Here is a 15705-nt window from a genome sequence, read left to right as displayed (position 1 = left end):
GTCAAGAAGTACCAACACAGAACAATCACCAGCATCAGAGGGCATTAAAACATTTTTAAACCCTCAGAAGAGCTGTTTCAGTGGAGTGCTGTTTCTGAAACCCAGACTGAAACTTATCTTAGATGTCGTGTCTCTTCAACACAGCTGTAAGTTGGTCGGCAGTGACCTGCTATATCTCTGTATGCTTTCATTCAAATGGGCTGGACGGTAGCGTGCTTAAAATCAAAAAGGGACACATCCTGTAGACAAAGAGGAATTTACAACAGCTGCAACAGCAGGGCCAATAACTGGTAAACCAGTAAAAATAGAAAGGATGGTAAAACATCAAGACACAAATAAAGTGTGAGGCTTGGTTATTTGGTTATTTTCTTCCCCCTAGTCAGAAAAAAAGACAAGTTAAGGAACCAAATTTCCCCAATAGAGCTCTTAAAATGGACCAGTACTGTAAAAAATGATTACTCGTGATTTTTAGATAGAGGATGTGAGGAATAGCAGGACGGTAGCAAAGTTACACATTGCGCTGGTCTATTTTAGTGCTTCACAGATGACAGCGGAAGGTTAAAATAGGAAGCAGTCTAAAAGAGGGAGCACCCAGGTCAGAACCACTGAGGCAGGGCAGAGCGACAACCCGCTTCTCCAGAGGCTTCACCAACAAACACATGATGTAACTAGAGAGTGCAGCAGAGGGGGCAGGGGCAGAATACAGAGAGAGGTTTTAAAGATACATTTCGTAGTTTTAATCCATATTTGTATGGAACAAAGAAGGGTTGTTTGGGGTTAAATCAGCATGCTGAGCCAGCTGCCCTCCCTCACCGAACCACTTAGCTGATATTAAATTCAGACACGATGACTTCATCCCGGAGCACTCAGCCACGCAGCAGTTACTACATCATCAGACTTGGAAAGAGGCCCGATGATGTCATCTCCAGGGAGCTGGAGGTGAGGACGCACACACATCCATGCGCACTGAGTATGTACTGTAGTATTATGATATTACAAGAGGCCTTTACCGTGTACAGAACTATCAATTCTGTGAAATGGAGCTGTTTGAAGTGACAATATATATTTTTCTTTCTTATTACATTAACCATAAATTAGCTAAAATGCTTCTGGTGGTAATACTGTTATTCACACACACACACACACACACACACACACACACACACACGCACACGCACACGCACACGCACACGCACACACACACACACACACTAACTTCATGAAATAAATACTTCAAACTCGTTTTCTTTCTCAGAACTTGCCATATTTTATAGTAAGGTACATACATTTACATTTCAGCTGTCTTTGTGCTCACAGTAAGGGGGACAAAATACCTACAGTAAACGTTATGTGGCTCACATCTCTTCAGAGCTAACTCACACACAAAAGCACACACACACACACACACACACACACACACACACACTCACACACACATACACACACACACACACACACACACACACACACACACACACACACAGACATGCATCCCCAGTTAACTGTCCCCAGTGCACTTAGTCTGTTCCACTCTTTTCTCAAACCACCTAATTTAGGCTTTCTTGTTCTTAAGTAATCATATATGAAATACCACTTATACTTACAAAACACGTTCAACAAATCAACCATAAGAGTACAAAACAAGAACATAAATAAAAACAATCTACATCTTTATGAAGAAAACGTTGTCGTTATAAAATAAACTTTAATAATCCACATTTTTTACAGAATTGTCAGATGTGGTTCATTCTGGTTTTCATACAATGGACTAGGTTACTATTTATAGGAGGAAGAGCCGAAGAGAGAGAAGAAGGAGTAGAGGAAGAAAAGAAGAAGAGCAATAGCGACGTTTAAGACATTCTGCACTGCACACAGTAACAGTGACAATTGGTTGTTGCCATGGATGCATGTTACCAGGTGATTTTTCAGTGACAGTCTTTGGGATCCTTAAAGCCGTGGGGTTCCCTTTGTCATGCCCTGCCCTCCCCTGCTGAACCCCAATAACTTCAAAGATAAGTGATTAAATGATTGATTGAATGATGACATCACTTCAAATTACCCTCCCCACAACATTAAATTCCCCTCCCCCTTGTTTCCCACCCACCCTCACTGAAAGTCCAATGGGTACTGGTGAGCAGGACGTTAGATACCGCCCATCCTCATTCCATCCTTCTCATGGTTAGAACAGATTGGACATGGACGACAGAATCCACCAACATCCCCACATTCTAATCCTCTGACAAGGCGTGCCACTTGGCAATCTGGCGACGCGGGTGGTCACAGATTTCCCTCCAGTGCTCGCCGGGTGTGCCTGCCACAGACGTGCCCAGCACCAGGCGCCCGAGGACAGTGTTGGGGCAGCGTGAGTGGCCTGTGTCTGAGTCCATCAGCAGCAGCTCCACGCTGGTGTCCCTCAGGCCCTCGTCGGAGGGCAGATCAAAGACAAAGAGCTCGTTGAAGACCGGGTTTGGGGAGCACTTCTTCACGTGGGTCTTCTTCTTGCACACTCGCTTCTTTCCTTGGTACATGTTCACCTTGACGTACGGATCTAGAGAAGATCATGACAAGAGCAGATGAAGGAAGTAAGGACAAAAGCAAAGGAACCATAGTGAATATCCAAAAAGCAGTTGCAGAGTGGCATATTATACCTAAACCAGATCAATACAGCAATCGATAGAGAGGAAATGATGGATGTTAGTGATGAGGACAAAAGAGGCTGGCTGTGTAAACACTTTGTGTGTGTATGTGTGTTTGTGTGTGTGTGTGTGTGTGTGTGTGTGTGTGTGTGTGCTTGTCACTAAAGTGCTCTCGATCACATCCTGATCTGATTACTTGAGTGCGCTAGCCTTGTCATTATAGCAGCTATCACAGCATCCAAAGTAATCCGGCCCATTTGGCAGGAATGGATTGCATTTTCAAAGGCTCTGATAAATGTGTATGTACCTGTAGGTCCATTGTTTTCAGTCTTGGGCAGGTGGCGAGCTTTGAGGACGACCACAGTCAGAGTGTTGGTGGTGGACTGGTAACACAGGGAAAGCAGTAGCTCACCTCGACCTGAGGACTTCTGGGGAGAGACAGGGGAGGGGTTAATGGTGGTGATGGCAATGGAGGGTGATGAAAAAGACATGGCAGGTGTGAAAGGAGACGGATAAAGTAGAGACTTTCAGACATGAAGTCGCACCTAAAAATATAATTGAGGGAGCAGATAAAAAAGCAAAAACATGTTCTACTTTTGAAATGATTGTTCCACTTGCCACATTTTCATTGAAAAGAAGGCGTCTGTCCTAGTACACACTGTATTTCTTTCTCAATTAATGATTTTTCTTTTGTTAAAAAGAACAAAATAATACATGCACTTGAAAGAACTATAGGGATTAATGACAAATCTATGTATTATAAAAAAACTTAGCAAATAATTAGCTACCAATAACAATGTTGTGGAGAAACCTGCAGCTGCTTGTACTGCAAATGGTGTCAGCGCTGACAATTAAATGGCTGTCAACTAAATAATCATCACCTGCTGAAGGGGTGTTCTCTTATCATAACAGGCACAAACGTGTAATTGAGAAGCTCCCTTTTCTGCACTATATTGGCGACACACAAACACATCCACGTCTGTATCCACTCCCAAGAGAGTTGACGCCTCGGATGCTGCGATCACACCTAACAGGATGTCATGCCTCAGCCCACGGTTGCCATGGCAATGGGAAGTAGCACACAGACAAAGACAACGTCTACCCCTGACCTGGTGTTAAGGTCTCTGAAAATACAGATGTGAGTGTGCTGCAGATGTGTGTGGACATTGTAGATTATTTGTAGATGAAAGATCAAGTGACCGAAAAAATACCACACTCTTCTAATGCTTTTTTGTGTCCGGGTTGAAAACAGGGCGATGGCTATGCTGCTTGCGACGTGCTGTATTGATTCCCAGAACTGCTGTGTGCTCACACACACACACACACACACACACACACACACACACACACACACACACACACACACACACACACACACACACACACACACACACACACACACACATACCCACATACACACACATACCCACACACAGCAGGAAGATAAAATCTATGCCATGCAGACAAAGAGAGCCACCACCCTTTAAGCAAAGGGCTGCTTCTAATCGGAGAGAACAATAGACAGCTCACATTGAGAGAATTCAGCCAAATATTTGTTTTTTAAGACAAGTCTCATTGCACATCATACACATGACCACATGGATATAATAAATACAGGATGTAACATTAGAGAACTATTTGGTTTAACTCTTTTCTTTATTTTGCCCGGCTTGTAATGAATCCAAAATGGTGGTTTGCTCTTTTATTTGCAGATAAAGTGGATATCTTTCTAATGCACAAGTACTCGTGCCAAAATATTCTTTATATAAAGATAACACTTAAGGACAGCTGATGCACTGTATATAACTGCAGTTAAAGAAGCTGAACATTTTTTTTCATTTTTCTTTTCGCCTGAAATAACACAAGAGAATCCAGAAACAGAATTCCACTGCAAAGCAATATCATGGATTCCACAACACATTTTCCATTGAACGCACTAAAAAGCGCTCAGACACAGCAGACCCCTCCCTACAATAGGGGTTTATAAGATTTGTCTCTCCTGGGACCCAAAAGAGAAATAGAATTGAAATAATATGGTAAGTCTTAGGGTGGAGAGAGCCAGCAGAACAGAGTTTATATCCTCTTGATGATATAAAAAAGAACTTCCGACTGAGCTCCGCTGAGGGGGAATGAACCCGATATATTTCTCACAATCTGAGCCACATTTCCCAGCACTTCTCTGGAGTACTATATCGTATCAGAGATCTTTAAAGATATTACGGATAGCTCACATTCCTCCTGAGAAGGTACAAACACGCATGGGCAGTTGTTCCTTTAAAGCATATCATTAGCCCACAAACTATAATTACATTGATATCATCTCACATTCCACCTGCAAATGGAAAAATGCTCATGTACCGCCAAACCATCTACCAGACCACAGACCTATGATAACGATAGAGATATCATGTTACAATCAATTATTTAAATTCACCACTACACTGGATGTAATACAGTCACCCATGCTGCCATAATAAAAGTCAAATGCATTTTCAGGAAATATACTCCTGGATCTTTTCTGTCACAGTTATCACAGCCCACATCTCAACAACTGGCTCTGATACAACAGTGCTGGAAAGAAATGTCATACTGGAAATGAGCTTAAGTACATTTGTGGTCCTCACAGTTTCCAGGAACAGCCAGCCAGAAGCAGACGTGTACTGACCACCAGCGCATTGATCCATAATGATGTGGTGTTGATATCAATCCATCTATTCAATACACTACTGGGAATATAATTGATTCTATTTCGGATTGGCCATCCCTGCATTATAGTTTTAATCATGCCATGCTTCTTGGATATAAAGTTCTTTACTGAATGAAACACAAACAAACTATGATTCAAATAATTTGACAGTCTTGTTTGCTAAGTAGCAGGTATTTTGAGAGGAAACACGTCAAAATCTATTCCATCTGTTAAATACATTTCAAGATGTTCAGCTCTTTAGTAATTTTAGTTCATTTAGTAAAAGAAGGGAGAAAAACTAAAACAAATACTGATTAGATGAATAAGAAAAGACACACCAATGGCTTTCACATATCCAAACCCACAGCAGTCAATTTGAGAAAAACACCAGACCTCAGTATCCAATTTCAAATCCATCGAGGTGCAGCAGATCTCCTTCTCTCCACAGAGGGCTACACTTCCTATCTGTCTTTATTCAACAGTCACACTTTTCTAACTTAACCAGAGATAGATACAATGAAAGCAAATTGCTTCAATTCATTTGCAAATGTATTATTTAGATCCAAATGAAATGTTTTATTCAAGATGCAGATTATGTCATTGGAGCTAAATTAGCACTCGAAATATGATATGCTTCACCGAGGGTTTGAAGAAAAACAATAAGACGCATTTGCTTTTAGGTGAGTTAGAGAAAGCTCCATGATTTATATATCATTATATTTTAATAAGTAAACTGATTTCAGGATGAATATTTGTGCTGATTTGTGTAATGTAACAGTGCAATATACTCTAACACTTTTGATGATGAGAAAAACCGATGAGTCATTATAGGAGAAGTTTTGCATTTTAAGTGATTTCCTTTTTAGTTTGACTGTATCAAAAAGCCTTAAAATCAATGGGTTGCACGATACTGTATGCATCATAAATCTTGCACCCAAAGAAAACTGATTACTGGTAACAAAGTAGAAAAAAAACAGATAAAAATTGTGAATTCAAACATCCAAATTGTTCGAGATCTTACCTTGACATTCTTCTTGATGATCTCTCGGTTCATCAGGACACGGCCCTCTGATAAGTCGATCCCAGACAGGGGTACAAGGGTCTCTCCGATGACCTCATCACGGGAGAACCTATCAAAGCTCAGCACCATGAAGTGAAGGGCCAACTCCGACACGCGGGCCAACGGGATACCGTAGAAGCTGAAGGTCTCGTCAAAGGCGGGGTCCAGAGTCTTCCTCAGGACTCTGGTCTTCACCCGGTGCTTTTTCTCCGGCAGCAGGGTCAGCTTGATGTAAGGGTCTGAGGTCATTGACTGTTCATCAGTTGGGGTCAGGCCATGGGCTTCCTGGATCAAAAAGTCAGATCAATCAGTCAAGACTGTGTGAAACCATGTTTAATCACATTTCCATCAGAAATATGATTGTAAAGATACACATAAACACATAGAGTACCTTGATATGGACAATGAATGCTTTCTTCTCTGGCTGGTATTCCAGGGAGAAGTGGAGGGTCCCTAGGCCACTCTCCCTCTCCTCTCTCTGGGGCTTGTCCACAGCCGGGGTGGGCGCCTGGCTGGAGAGAGTGCTGGATGGGGAAGGGAGGTCACGGCGGTCCATCACCCCAGGTTGGGTGAACCCTGCATGGGGAGAGGGCAGCTCTAGGTCTGGGGAGCTGCGCACCTTCTGGTTGTGGTGATGAAATGGTTTGGTGGTGAAGTTGCCATTCAGATCCCGTTTCTCTAGATCCAGATGCAGAGCTGGTCTAGAACCGTTTGGACTTGAAGCCAATTTTCTGGGGCCAGTCGGACTCATTAGCGAAGCAGTCTGGCAATTTCCGTTCACGTCAGTTTTATTAGTGTCATTAGTCGGCATGGTGGCAGCTGCAGCAAACTTCTTCTTGCCACTAAGGCTCTCCGGGTAAATGTCGACTCCTTTGAGCATGTGCACAAACTTGTAGGGAGGTGTCTTCTGGGATTTTGTGTTTTTACGCTGGCAACAGATCCATGCAAAGGCTGACACAGTGAAAACAAGACCGAAGACACTCACCACAGCAACACCTACCGGTACTGCCACTATAGAGGAAGACAGAGAGAGCAGAAGGAGGGAGGGAGAAAATAACTTTCATTTAAAATGTCTGACCACACACCCCAAAAAACACTGTGGAGCAAGCAACGGTAAAACAATGACATATTCAAAAAATGTTGAGATTTTATTGTTGCACTGAGGCAATTGAATCCATTTTGTGTGTATGACTGACGCAGGCTGCAGTCTTGACTCAGATGGAGATGAAAACAACGCAATCTGTTCAGCCCTGATGAAGTACCATCATATTCCAAACATGGCTACAGTAAATCAACAGGAAACTGTTGATGTAATTAATGAACTGCAGTGAAAACCACATAATGTCATCATGAGACTGGCTGATTACTTGATGGCAGGTTTATAGAAAAAAAAGGCCGAGCTCAGAAGCAGAGCATAGAAAAGTGACAAGACGTCGATAACAGCACAAATGGAGAAAAATACTCCAATGTCATGTTTTCTCTTATCTGGTTTCGTGGCAGTCATGATGACAAGTCTCACATGCTCACCTATAATATAAACAGGTTAGCAAAGATTTTGACTGATGATCAGACTTTAGACAGGAAACGCCAGGGTCATTCTGGTCAATACGGAGAAATAACACCTGCTTAAATATCAAAGCAAACCAGATTTGGTGAGGTGCTGGCACTTTAGGGACCTAATTCCTTTCAATGGTACTTTTGTCCCCATTATTATCACTGAAACGTTACTATGGAGACATAATACTGGGATGTTTTGCCACTCAATGCTTCTGTTCTTTGTTTTGCGGTGACTCAACAGCAATCATGCTGCTTTCTCATGCAGTCAGAGTTAATAAGTCTTCTTCAAAAGAGGAAACGCACACCATTTCCTGCAGTTAAGGGGGCGGCCCAGTGGAAAAGCACCCAGGTTGACACCCATACAAAGAGGGAGGGAGAGGGGTGGGGGGTAATCACTCATGCAGGCCTACTTGTCTTGTGAATCTTTTTCATCTGATAGAATCTGTACTGTAGTTCACTAGGTCCTCAGATTTTTTGCGATCATATTTGAAAACTCCTCTCATATAACAGCCTTGTTGCCTGGGTGATTTTGATGCTGAAACTGTCGTGTTAACACCCATCAAACAACATGTCGAGCCAATATGTATGTTCCTACTTATTTTCCTATAACTGTCACACATGCCCTCGCAGGTTTTACATTTTTGTTGCCACATCACCTATGATATTTTCCAGTATGCCTACATATGTATTTCAAGTGTAGGCCTGTAGACTGTTTTTCTGTAATAGTTGTATTCATAGAGTCTGTGTTACTAATCTGAAGTGGTTACGCCTCAAAACTCAGGCACAATAAGCTAATTTCCACTTGTACATACTGCTTTCTCCATTATCTTTCATTAATATTTCATATCATCGTCCTGGGTGGAGTTGTTTTCAAGGCAACAACAGACAGTCGGATGTGGCAACGGGAGGGCAGTGAGGGGGCTGCTGAACCCAAAGGTGCTTCCCAGGATTCACCTTTGCTATAGTGAAACCTACGCAAATAATAACAATACATGCATTTTGCTAATATTAATATCGTTAATATAACACATGCCACCTCCACTCTATCTGTTAGTTCTCCGGACAATAAGCAGTCGCCGTTAAGCTAGAAGCAAAATGGAGGCTGGAGGTTTTTCCATAGAATAATACATCCTCAGCAAATACCTGTACTGTCGTGGTTGTTTTTTGTTTTGTTCTGTCTTTTAAAAGTAACCAAAATAGAGCATGCGTAAAAATGAAACGTTAGCTTATTCTCATTTGTAGCCTATGTATTAGCGACGAACGAGGCTAGCTAATACTTTTGAGACGAGTCACGTGAATAACTGGAAACTTTACGAGGACTGACAGACCCGAGGCTAGAACCGACAGCCTCACTCGCTCGCACCTGTATCATCGGAAGTGACTGAGTGAGAGCGGTCAGACTCACCGAGCTGAGCTCCCGCCTCCACCATTGGAGCCATGTTCGCTGTCCGAGGTGCTGAAACGGACCACCTGCTTTCACGCCGAGCTCTCTTCTCTGCGGTGGACTCGCTCTCCTGACGACGGGGCGCCGTATATCTCCGCAATATCTCGGCTTTGATTCTGTTGAATAATGTAAAAGGGCTTCGCACGGCTTCAATAATTGAAAAAGCAGTCTTGTTTTCCCAGAGAGAAGGACGAAGGGATGCTCTGCCCTCACCCTGCTGCTGTTACTCTGTGATGCGTGAGTGTGTCTCAGAGGCGGCAACACCCAGTTTCTTCTCTCCCTCTCTCTCTCTCTCTCTCTCTCTCTCTCTCTCTCTCTCTCTCTCTCTCTCTCTCTCTCTCTCTCTCTCTCTCTCTCTCTCTCCCCCCACCTCCCTACCGGTAAAGCTGAGCTCATCAGTGCTGACGCAGTAGTGACGGAGGATGGTTGTGAAATCAGGACCCCGGAGTAGCAGCACAACAGGGCTGCCAATTTCCCTGATTGATTGTTAGGGAATGAACGGTATGGTCTGTATCTCACTCCTTCTGTGTGTGTGTGTGTGTGTGTGTGTGTGTGTGTGTGAGTACTTCCCTATCATTCATTCAAGTAAGTGGTAATTTGGCTGATAGGTTCGTATGCAGTGATGCTTTCCTCTTATATAGATGGATAGGGATTACAGTAAGGGTAAGAGGTTTTCGATTGTAAAGGGTTGACTATTGGCACCTCATTTAATAGTCTAAACTGTATAATAGGCCACAAACAACAATAATTCATCGGCCAATGCTGTGTGCAAACTGTACTGTAAGGCAGGTATTCCTACTGACATCATGCAAAACTGCCCTATTGTGTATTGTTAACATACTCAAGCCTATGTTTCACTTCACAATTTAGAATACAGAAAAATCAGATTTCCCTGTTTGTGATAAAGCTTTAATACAGTATGATTATTGATAGGTAGTGTGCAAAGTCTTCGTAATTCACTGCAGTCCTTGAACACATATTTTGTCACTCCATACCTTCCCAAATTAATCTGGACTGAGTGATCCATTGTCACTTGTAATAGTATGAATTAAACGTGTGTAACTATAATCAGTTAACGTTTTATTTTGCAGGTAACATACTGGTCACACTCAATGGCACTGTGCCTGACAAGGGGGGAAACACAAGTGAATAGCTGGAAAAAGACAGCATGCACAAGTCGACAGGTTTAACGTTTAATATAATCTAATACTGACCCCTGGTGTTAATAGTAAAGAATGCATTTTCAAAAAAAAGATCAAGCTTGAGGAAATTAAAGAATTCATCATAGACACTGAGAGTTGGAACCAATTAAGATCTGAAACCCATATTGAAAGAGCCTGTGGGAAGAAAATAGTAAATCTCTTGCCATAAATTCATATAGTGAATCAATACATAGGAAAGGTGTATGTTTTCTTAGGATTTTTAAATGTTACAAAACATGGTGGAAAACAAAGTTGATTGAGTCCCCATTAGCTTGTCCATCAGAGAGTTGGTCTTAATGTCAGGTATCACAGGGTGATGCGTACTGTAAATGACTAGGCTTTCTGCTTTAAACTACGTGGCAGCTCCTATATGGACAAAGATATGTCAGGCCACAAATGAAATTACTCTCTTGAATCTTTTCCAATGTCATTATTTGCATTTCCAGATTTAATACAAAAAACAGACCTCCTGTAAGACGTTACGGTATATGTAAGAATGGCCGCAACTTCAAGGAATTCAGGCGAAATTGACAGAGGTTTAATGTTATTGATATCTACATTAATTATAGTTATTTGATTTTCATTAGACTCATTTATTTAGACTTATTCATAATAGAGATCATCCAGCCATTTTTTTTTATTTGGCAATGATTTCAAGTTATTAAAGCATAAACCAAAGTGAGACTGCGACAGAGACAAATAATGCGGGACAAGACAAAGACAAGTTGGACTGGAAAGCTCAATGGGCTCCTAAAGTACATTACAGTACATTTTCTGTACTGTGAGCTCATGAAAGACCTGTGTCGCAAAAAGCACCACCTTGGGAATCGTTGAATGAAATGTGGAAATTTGGTGATGCATTTGTGGGACTGATTCATTTCAACCATCAAGCAATTGGTCCGGCTTTCTGTAGCCGAAAGCTTGAAGTCTTTCTCGTAGAGCTTGTACAGTTTCCTCCTGTCCACCAGTCCAACAAAGAACCAGCGCTAGTCACGTCCTCATAGGAGGAAGGGAATTTAATGTCGTCCTCCAGCCCCAAAAGCTTCAGCAGGTGATCAGCATCCTCCTGAAGAGTCTCCTGATGGCCAACAAAATCATACCTGACAGGCAGAAAAACCCATTTTAGCATTGTATTGAATTCATTGGAAGTTTATAGATTTTAAAGGAACAAATTTACTCATAAAGATCAGTTTACTCATCACAAGAAGTGATATTCATCCAGTTATCATTATCAATTATACCAGCAGTCGCTATATTTGAAACCGTCTACCAGCAATATATACTGGTTTGGCCAAAACGTAGCATGGAAAAGTAAATTTTGAAGCACAACAAAACTACATATGAAATGACATGCATGTTTGACAGTAGTATGTCGTATACAGCTGTCTGGACATCATACAGATGTAGGGCCCGGGAGTCAGGACTGAACTGGGCTTAAAGGCTTATAAATCTTCTGCCCCATCTGCCTGGAACGATGTCCAGAAAGAATTGAAATTAACACATCTCATATCTCAATTGGATCTTGTCACTGCACTGTGTAATCCCATTTTTTTGGTAGTGTGTCACATATTTTATTTGTGTGTTGTGAAACCATTCTGCTTCTTTGCTGCCTCCTTGGCCAGGTCACTCTTGGAAAGGAGGATTTAATCCCAATTAGTGTTTACCTGGTTAAATAAAGGATATTGATTTAATTATACCTTTTAATAAGTTATGTCTCTTACACGCAAACACTCCTTACTTGTCACACCTGACCACATGCAGCATGAATAAAGTATAATTGATGGATTGATAGATTGATAGATTTATTTATTTATTGATTGATTGATTGATTGATTGATTGATATTGCTTACTTTTACTTGTACATTCTAAACACGTTGATGATGTAGAAAAGAAAACCCTCAAAATGTGCTAGTTTATATTCTAACACTCACACTTATTTTCTACAGGTCCTTCTCAGGTATTTTTACCAAGGGCAAAGGAAGGAGGTGCTTTCCTGCAGCAAATCTTGTTCCTGCTAAGAAAGCTAAACCGCTTGAAGTGTCTTTCTTTTTGCTGCCAAAGCGTGTGTGTGTGTGTGTGTGTGTGTGTGTGTGTGTGTGTGTGTGTGTGTGTGTGTGTGTATGTGTATGTGTGTGTGTGTGTGTGTGTTTGTGTGCTTATTGAAATGGTTGGGATGTCAATGGTGGTTTGTTTTATTCTGTTTTTAAATGTAAAGCACTGCATTTTATATGTATTTAAGGTGCTATATAAATAAAGCTGATTTGAGAAACTTGGACACACAAACAATACGTTTTTTCCTCTATAATTCTAGCTGGCTTGATGTCTCTAACCGGACTCTCACCAGATGCATTTTGTTCCTCCTTGCTTCACTCATACATCTGGGATCGCTCCATAGGAATGTGATTTCAGGAGGCTGGGCTTTATAAAAAACCCTAGCATATGATTGGATAAACCAAATTGTCCGTCACCTTTATTGAAGTGCTACTTCAACCACTCACAACTAAACCAACCCATGACGCTGACGAGAGTGACGCAGGGAAAAGCGAAACCAAGTCGGGAGAAGGTTGAAAATATGGTTTCCTCCAACGCCTTCAAAACCGTTTTCTGGTGTTCTTTTAAAGAAGAAATATTAACTAGATTGGACAACATGGATAAAATAGCAGCATCAACGTTGACGCCTGATTCTTCGATGCGAGCCGCCATTGTTGTCTAAATCACAACAGTCGCTTCCCTGCTACATCAGATGTATAAAACCCCACCCGGCGGTCCTGATAGGCCTGACCATTTTTTGTGGACCCTGAAATCATTCAGCTATGGAGCGATCCCAAATGGTTGAGTGGAGCTAGGCGGAGTCAAGACAGAAGCATGGAGCAACAAAAGTCATCTGGCGAGAGTCAGGTTGGTCACTCTCTGGTTGTCTAGGAAACTTAAACGTCACACTCAAAGCTTCTATCTCATTGGTTGCGCTTTTGAAAGGTCAATGGCAACTAAGTCAAAGTTAAACTGATTTGAACTTTGAGCGCAGCAGCAGAGAAGCAAATCTCAACGTTGCTACCTTGGGTGCAGTCACACTCCTTCTCCATAGGCAATTAATGAAACGGCCAGGGCAAAGTGTTTCAACAGCGTGTCTTGTGTAAGGTGCATTTAAGGCAACGAGAGGCAAACCTCCCTTGTGGCGGAAATCGGGATAGCAATATAAAAGGCTCTCTTACAGGGAAATACATATACAAAATATATCAAATACACTAAATTGAATCACATAATGTGACCGCACATTGCTGGGCATCACATTAACCCTAGTTATCATAAGCCTTTTATAAGCCAAGCAACAATAAAGTTATATTATTATTATATGTTTTTTAACTTTTTTTTTTATACTTTCAATACTTAAGTAAATTTAATATCGGTTAATTACTTTTGATACTTAAGTACAGTAAGACATTTACTCAAGTAATATAGTCATTTCTTTTTAATTCAGTGACAGATCACAATCTCTGCCTCACATCTGTAAAGTCGTACGGGATAACAATTCAATTCAATTTTATTCATAGTGTCGAATCATAACAAAAGTTATCTCAGGAAACTTTACAGAGTAGGTAAAGAGCACACTCAATGACTTATTTATGATTTACATAGACCCAACAATTCCTCTGTAGAGTACGGTGGCAACGAAAACCTTCCCTATTACAGCCAGGAACGTTGGACAGACCCAGCTCTGTGGAGGACGGCCATCTGTCTGCACCGGTTGGGGATGAAGAAAAGGAGAGAGAAAGAGAGAAAAGACGTACAGATGGACAGGGAGAGACAGACAGACACACTTCCAGAGATGCAAGCAAGCAAAGCCTGACAGTAACTATAGTAATATCTATAGTAATGTGAATATAACATATATGTTAAGACAGTTAGTACAACAGAATAGTAGTATCTCATTTAACTTACGCATAGTTTGTGTCCAATAAAATCTGTTAATGTACTCATGTCAGGTATTGTCTATTACTGAATCTTACACAAACAAACCATGTTAATGGCATATAGAAGAGTTATTACACTCACCAAAGCCCCAGCCGTTGTTGGACATGGCTAAAATCCGGTCACAATACTAGTCGACTTCCTGCATTGGTATCAGGTGACTCCCGTTGCTCTTGGATCTAGAATCAATTGCTTTTCCTTGGAATGTTAAGACTGAATTTTAAACCTTGAATTTTGCAGTTGAATATGGCATGTTGAATTTTTGAATGCAAAACTGAGTTTGAACCTCCAAGCAGTTTTCGTACCTATAAGGACGAAAAACCTAAAACACAGGAACTTCCCGTCTGTACTAAAACAATCCACGGCCCTTTTTCTGATGCCAACCAAGTGTTTTTCATGCCTAACCATAACCGTCAGCTTTTGTTGGCTAAAATTTGTTCACATAAGGTTGTTGTTTGTGCTGCCACATGGATTAGGATCCCTGTCTTTCCTCTTGTCTTCTTCAGTAGCAATGAAATAGATGCCTCATACAAGGTCGCTGGCAGTCTGCCTTCAATAAAGGAGTCGTTTAACATTCTCACAAGCTATTAGCATCGAGTACGCCTTAAAGAACTCAACCTTAAAACCATCAGGACCAGGAGATTTCCTGTTCTGCTAGTCTTGATCGCTTCATGCACCTCCAACAGGGGTCTACCAAGGTCCCTTGAGGTGTTTATATCAATCTGATGGTACATTAAGTCTAAGGGGTTGGGGGTGACTGCAGTAATTGGGCTGCATTCAGAAGTTTATAATGCGATGTAAAAATCAGAAAAAGACTTGTTGATCATCACTGGGTCAGAAGTGAGGCTAAAGTCTGGTAGTTGAATTTTAGAGATTAGTCTGGAAGCACTAGCTGCGTGGACCTGCTGCGCCAGGAGTCTCCCTGCCTTATCTCCCTACTCAAAAAGGTTTTGTTTAGATTGTCGTAGCTGTCTCTCCACTATGCGTGTCATTAAGAGGCTGTGTTCCGAATGTAGTACTAGCCGTTTCTTACATAGAGGGGGGGATGGAGAGATGGAGTAAGTTCCATGAAGTTTTACCAGTTCCTCCGCAATTTCCACAAGCCTGGCCCATACAGCCCTTCTCATTTGAGAAATATAAGATATCACTT

At 41.5% G+C, this 15705-nt stretch overlaps 1 protein-coding gene across 1 annotated transcript; it reads right to left on the bottom strand.

Moving 5' to 3' along the window:
• Positions 1–2203: 2203 nt before the first annotated feature.
• syt4 (synaptotagmin IV) lies at positions 2204–9474 on the bottom strand. Its single transcript, XM_083937181.1, has 5 exons — positions 9345–9474; positions 6774–7393; positions 6344–6667; positions 2944–3064; positions 2204–2548 (listed from the first exon to the last, which is right to left on the bottom strand). The coding sequence occupies exons 1-5, from the start codon at positions 9376–9378 to the stop codon at positions 2229–2231; spliced, it is 1419 nt and encodes a 472-aa protein (XP_083793307.1). The 5' UTR covers positions 9379–9474; the 3' UTR covers positions 2204–2228.
• Positions 9475–15705: the final 6231 nt, after the last annotated feature.

Source organism: Echiichthys vipera (genome assembly GCF_963691815.1).
Source record: "Echiichthys vipera genome assembly, chromosome: 22".
Taxonomy (NCBI): Eukaryota; Metazoa; Chordata; class Actinopteri; order Perciformes; family Trachinidae; genus Echiichthys; species Echiichthys vipera.
The sequence above is the reverse complement of the archived record's forward strand: the minus strand, read 5'-3'. Positions and strand labels throughout refer to the sequence as shown.

Bases quoted from the DNA above. Each gene is read 5' to 3' on its own strand.
- syt4 (XM_083937181.1), bottom strand. From the start codon at position 9,378: ATGGCTCCAATGGTGGAGGCGGGAGCTCAGCTCG. The intron at 6,668-6,773 runs GTACTCTATGTG...TTTTTGATCCAG, and splicing joins CATTCATTGTCCATATCAAG to GAAGCCCATGGCCTGACCCC. The intron at 3,065-6,343 runs GTAAGATCTCGA...GTCTCTCCCCAG, and splicing joins TCATCAAGAAGAATGTCAAG to AAGTCCTCAGGTCGAGGTGA.